We start from the raw sequence: 5,694 nt of genomic DNA, 5'->3' as shown, positions 1-5,694 counted from the left end.
CACACACTGGGATTCAAGCCTGCAACCCGGGCATGTGCCCTTGGCCGGAATTGCACCTGGGACCCTTCAGTCCACAGGCTGATGCTCTATCCACTGAGCAAAACCGGCCGGGACCCGAAACCATTTTTGTACATGGATGACCCCTCAACCAATTGAGCTACCTGTCCAGGGCCTCCATTTAGTGTTTGGAGTTATTCCAGAATTCTTTCCAAGTTTACTTTATTAAATGATTCTAACTCCTTTTCTGCTTTCCTTTTTATATATTTAATTATCTGTTTTGAAGATTGTTTGCTTTCATAGATCCTTATCAATTAAGTGTGAGTGCATGCCAGGAGAGAAAAGGGGGAAATATATTTGAATAGGGGAGGCTAAAGAAGGAAGGAGAACTTCTGGTTGAATGTGTGTTATTTTCCTTGTGTCATTAAAAACAAACATGAATTCATTAATTCAACTCTAAAAAACAAACACTATTCACTATTCTAGGCACTGAGAATAGGAAAATGAACAAAAAAGCCAAAAACCATGGGTAACTTCGTCATCTAACTTTTAGTGGAGGTAGGGGAGAGAAAGATAATATACAAGATAAGTAAGTAGAATATATGGTCTATTAGGTGGAGATAAAAACTGTAGAGCAAAATAAGGGAGAAATTTGGGTTGGAAATTAGTTGGAATTTCAGGTTGGGTACCACATGAATATCTCTCTAAGAAGACAACATTTGAGTAAAGACCTGAAAGAAATGTTGAATGTATGTCATGCAGTTATCTAAGAAGAGTGATTCAGGCATGTGAAACCACAATGTGAAGGTCATAAGGCAAGTTTGTACCTGTCATGTTCAAAGAATAGAAAGGAGGCCAGGTTGGAGGGGAAGAATAGGATAAGGTGAAGCAGGGAGATCAACAGGGACCAGATCACGTTGAGCAATAGTCAGCAAACTCCAGCCTACCTGTTTGTGTAAATAAACATTTTGTAAATCAAGTTATAATGGAACATAGCCATAGCCATTTTTTTTACATACAGTCTGTACTGCTTTCCCACAAAGTTGAATGGTTGTACTAGAGACTGCCCTTTACAAAAATATTTTTCCAACCCCTGAGGAGTATCAGCGCTGTTCAGTTGAACTTTCTGCACTGATGGAAACATTCTGTGTGCTGTTCAAATAGTAGCCACTAGTATTATGTGACTATTGAGCACTTGAAATGTGGCTTGTGTAATGGAGGAACTGAATTTTTAATTTTTATTTAATTCTAATTTAAATGTAAAGTAGCCATATGTCATTACTGGCTACCACATTGAATAGTGTAGTAGGCTATTGTATATAGATTTAGGATTTTATTTGGTATAAGATGAGAAATAATGAGAATTTTGTAGAAGTGAGTGATATGACCTGACATGTTTTTGTTTGATTATGGTAGCTGTGTTATGCATTAATTGAAGGGGACATGGTTAGAATCTAGGACCAGGTGGGAGGCCATTGAAATAGGCCAGGTGAGAGATGATGGTAGGTAAGACTAGGGTAGAAGCGATAAAGGGATGAAAAAGTCAAATTATGGATATATTTTGAAGGTAGACCTAAAGGATTAACTGCTGCATGAGATGGTAGGAAGGAGTGAAGGATAAGTGAGCAATTGGAAGAATAGAGTTGTCAATAACTGAGAAGGTGGAGATCAGAATAGCACAAATTTGAGGTGGGGGTTTAGGAGCTCAGATAACACATTAGGTTTGAGATGTCTGTTTAGAAATCCAAGCATAGGTGTTGAGTAAGCAATTTGACACTTGAGTCTGGAATTTAGGGGGTACCTAAAAACAACTGTGAGCGTTACCAGCATATAGATGTTATGCCAAGCCATGAGACGAGGTGGGATCACATAGAGGTGAGTATAGACAAGGGAAGACATTTAAAGACTAGCAAGGACATTTAATAACATGGGATGAGAGTCAGCACAGTGTTTCAGTTTTCCAGAGTTGGGCAAGATTTTGCCAAAAAAATTTGATTCTGCTCTTTCCTAAAATCATAGGTACACATGAATCCCATTGGGTATTGTTATGGGACTGAGAGGAGAGAATAATCAGGCCAATTATTGAAGGGACATATTTGTGTACAAACAAGTCTGAAAGCAGGACACATCGTGAATGGGGAGGAAAAGGAGAAGTACTCAAATTTGTTTATGGTTAAATGTGCTGTTTATTCTAGAGAGCTATATGTCCAAGAACTCTGAAGATGAGGAGCTAGCTAAAGAATCAAAGCGGTCAGTTCGAAAGCGGGGTCGAAGTGCAGATGAGTATTCAGAAGCAGAAGAGGGAGACAAACCATCCCGAAAACGGCTACACCGGATTGAGACAGACGAGGAGGAGAGTTGTGACAATGTTCATGGAGATGCAGATGAGCCTGCCCGTGATAGCCAGCCCAGGGTCCTGCCCTCAGAACAGGAAAGCACCAAGAAGCCCTATCGGATAGACAGTGATGAGGAAGAGGACTTTGAAAATGTAGGCAAGGTGGGAAGCCCATTGGACTATAGCTTAGTGGACTTACCTTCCACCAATGGACAGAGTCCTGGCAAAGCCATTGAGAATTTGATTGGCAAGCCAGCTGAGAAGCCTCAGACCCCCAAGGACAACAGCACAGCCAGTGCAAGCCTGGCCCCCAATGGGACAAGTGGTGGGCAGGAGGCAGGGGCACCAGAAGAGGACGAAGATGAGCTTTTGAGAGTGACTGACCTTGTTGATTACGTCTGTAACAGTGAACAGTTATAAGACTTTTTTTCCATTTTTGTGCTAATTTATTCCACGGTAGCTCTCACACCAGCGGGCCAGTTATTAAAAGCGGTTTTATTTTTCCTAGAAAACTCCACTACAGAATGACTTTTTAGAAGAAAAATTTCAACAAACCCTGAAGTCTTTCTGTGAAGTGACCAGTTTTGAACTTTGAAGAAAAATAATTGCTGTAAATTCCTTTTGATTTTCTTTTTCCAAGTCCATGGTCCTTGGTAATTTCATTCATGGAAAAAAAAATCTTATAATAACAACAAAGATTTGTATATTTTTGACTTTATATTTCCTGAGCTCTCCTGACTTTGTGAAAAAGGGTGGATAAAGAATGCATTCCGGATCTGCGAGGGCCGAAAACAGAATTAGGGGTGGGAGAAAGCACTTGTGCTTTAGCTTTTTCATATTAAATATATATTATATTTAAACATTCATGGCATAGATGATGATTAACAGACTGTTTAAAAGTTCAAGTCTGTGTTGTTGCAGTTTGAGAATTGTAGATAACATCATACGTAAGTCATTTAGTAGCAGCATTCATGAATCAACTTGTTTACTATTGGAGATAACCACACTTAATAAAGAAGAGTCCAAAAGGGTACCATCCTAAAAAAAAAAACCCTCTAAGTTTGGTATAGCAGAGTTTCTTGTTTTAAAAAAATCATCTGAAAAGTATTTGTACAGTAAAATGTAAAATGAAGCTTTGACAACCAGATTGTGCTACCAACAAATTTAAAACAGCTTTATGCAGTGATGATGAGGTGGCCTCTAATGTACTATCATGGAAAGTTATTAGTGAAATGAGTGTAGTCTTTTAAGGCCCAGTGGACTGTAAACTTTGCAGATAGTGTAACTCTTTTGTTCTGGCCACCTATTTAAATATATAAAATATCATTTTGAAACAAATACATCTATACATAACATACAGGAAGAGATGCTAAGCTGATAGTGGTATTTTAGCACATTTGAAGAAGGGGAAAGGATTTTCAGGTGAATTTTTAACTGGTTTATTCTTGCCCTTAGTATCTACTTCAAATTGAAGTCTACAAACAAAGCAGTTCCTTTGGGAGATTTTTAGTTTGAGTTTTAGCGTGTGTGTGTGTGTGTGTGTGCGTGCGTGTGTGTGTGTGTGTGTGTGTGTGTGTTGTACTTTCTTATCTGCCTGGATATATTAGCAGGGTTTGAATGTAGTTTTTGCCTTTGGCTATTAGACTTCTATTAAAATTCATTAATAGTCACATGACCAACATAGAGTTGATTGAGAACACCAATGTACTTAATAGGCATGACATCCATTTCAAACGTCTCAACACTTAAAAAAAAAAGTTAAGCCCTTTGTTTCAAGAAAAGGGGTTTGTATCTAACATGTAATTGACACTAAAATATGAGCTTTGTCTTAGTTTGTGGTACAGCTGTAAAATTTCAGGCAGAGCCATAAATAACATTGTACAAAGTGTAGCACTTGTGATTAAACCTTGCCTGTCAAATTCTGAAACCTTCAGCCATTACTTCTGTGAATACTCTTGCCCTGGGATTTGGGTTTTTCTGTTCCAGTGTTGTGTCTGTTGCCGGCAATGGACACACCATATCTGCTGCTGGCCCAAGAACTTCATTAATTTTCCTTTCCAAATTAAGCATATGTGCTAGTCAGTGTATAGTAAAGCACTTCTCTTTTTTATTATTAAAAAGCTGGCATTAGATTTGCATTATAAATACCTCTCTAGAAACTTTATACTCCTTCTTTTCCCTCCTCAACAGGTGTTGCCCTTAAATCTTATCTTTTTGACCTTGAAAGTTTATAGCTGTTGTTTTCCAGTTATTGGTTCTTTTATTTGTTTTGTTTCGCTTTAGTTCTGTAGTACCTGCCCATTAATATTTTTGCGTTGATTCTAGCAATGTATATGTATCTGTATAAAAAATAAAATAATGAAAGCAGCCCAAAAATAGGGTGCACACATAGCATGTGGTTCCAAGTAAGTTGTGATTTTTATTTTGAGACAATGTTCCACTGGAAGGGAGGGAATGGCTCACATTCACAGACAATAGAGCCGAGGCTCCTATATGTAAGGAGCCACATTCATTAACAAGCCTCCTTTCTAGTTAGGTTCCGGTTCTTTTATTTGGAAGTCTTAAGAATGTTAGCCTTTTTAAACAGTCAGGCCATAGAAGGATTCCCACTAGTGCAAGGTAAGTGGTTAGAATGTTCCAGTGGCCTATCCTGTTCCCAGTCTCCCTCTACTATTTTACTGGTAGTCCTGCAAGCTGGTCAAGCCACTATGTGTGGAAACTCCCATGTGCCCTGTTTCTACCTCTGGACACACCAGCTCCTGCTTCCACCTATTCTGTTCAATTAAGCAAGTGATAAGTATTAAATGGGTAGATTATTTCTTTTACAGGACGCCTAATGTGAAATAAGGAGTTCTTTGTACTCTTGTGTTACAGAGAGCAAAAGGTAATTTTTTATCATTGTGAAGACTGAGTATTCATTCAGCAAATGACCCATTGATATGGGACATTATGATACCACTTTTGCTGCCCATTGTTTACCAAACTTGAATTGTTTGTGAAGTTGATAGTGTATTCCTTCTAACCTTACATTCTGATTAAACTAATTAACTTGCATTTACAAAGAATGTAATCCAAGCAGCTGATACTTATAAATTCTTATGCAGAGAGATTCATTATAAGTGATTAAATGTTGAACAGTTAAAAAATAACTCTGCTAATTGGTGTTTAGATTCAGTCCCTGAAAGAGTCTGTTCACTGAAATATTAACTCTGAACACACTTTGAGGAAGTTTTTAAAAATTAGGAAATAGCAAACATTTTATATCCCAAGACATAATTCAGTCATTAGGAACTGGACAGTGCATAGGAAAGCAGCAATTCATCTAGGGTATAGAACATCTTGAGTCCTTGTTATTGGAGTAC

At 38.0% G+C, this 5,694-nt stretch overlaps 1 protein-coding gene across 8 annotated transcripts in view; it reads left to right on the top strand.

The window, feature by feature from the left end:
• RSF1 (remodeling and spacing factor 1) overlaps positions 1–4,723 on the top strand; it is a 106,199-nt gene extending 101,476 nt beyond the window's left edge. For all 8 annotated transcript variants that reach the window (XM_015569660.1, XM_015569662.1, XM_015569655.1 and 5 more), the window contains one exon: positions 2,193–4,723. In XM_015569660.1, the coding sequence (XP_015425146.1) occupies positions 2,193–2,752 (560 nt within the window). In that variant the 3' untranslated portion in view covers positions 2,753–4,723. The remainder of the gene's footprint in view (positions 1–2,192) is intronic.
• Positions 4,724–5,694: the final 971 nt, after the last annotated feature.

This window comes from Myotis davidii, unplaced genomic scaffold, assembly GCF_000327345.1.
Source record: "Myotis davidii unplaced genomic scaffold, ASM32734v1 scaffold646, whole genome shotgun sequence".
NCBI classification, from domain to species: domain Eukaryota; kingdom Metazoa; phylum Chordata; class Mammalia; order Chiroptera; family Vespertilionidae; genus Myotis; species Myotis davidii.
The sequence above is the reverse complement of the archived record's forward strand: the minus strand, read 5'-3'. Positions and strand labels throughout refer to the sequence as shown.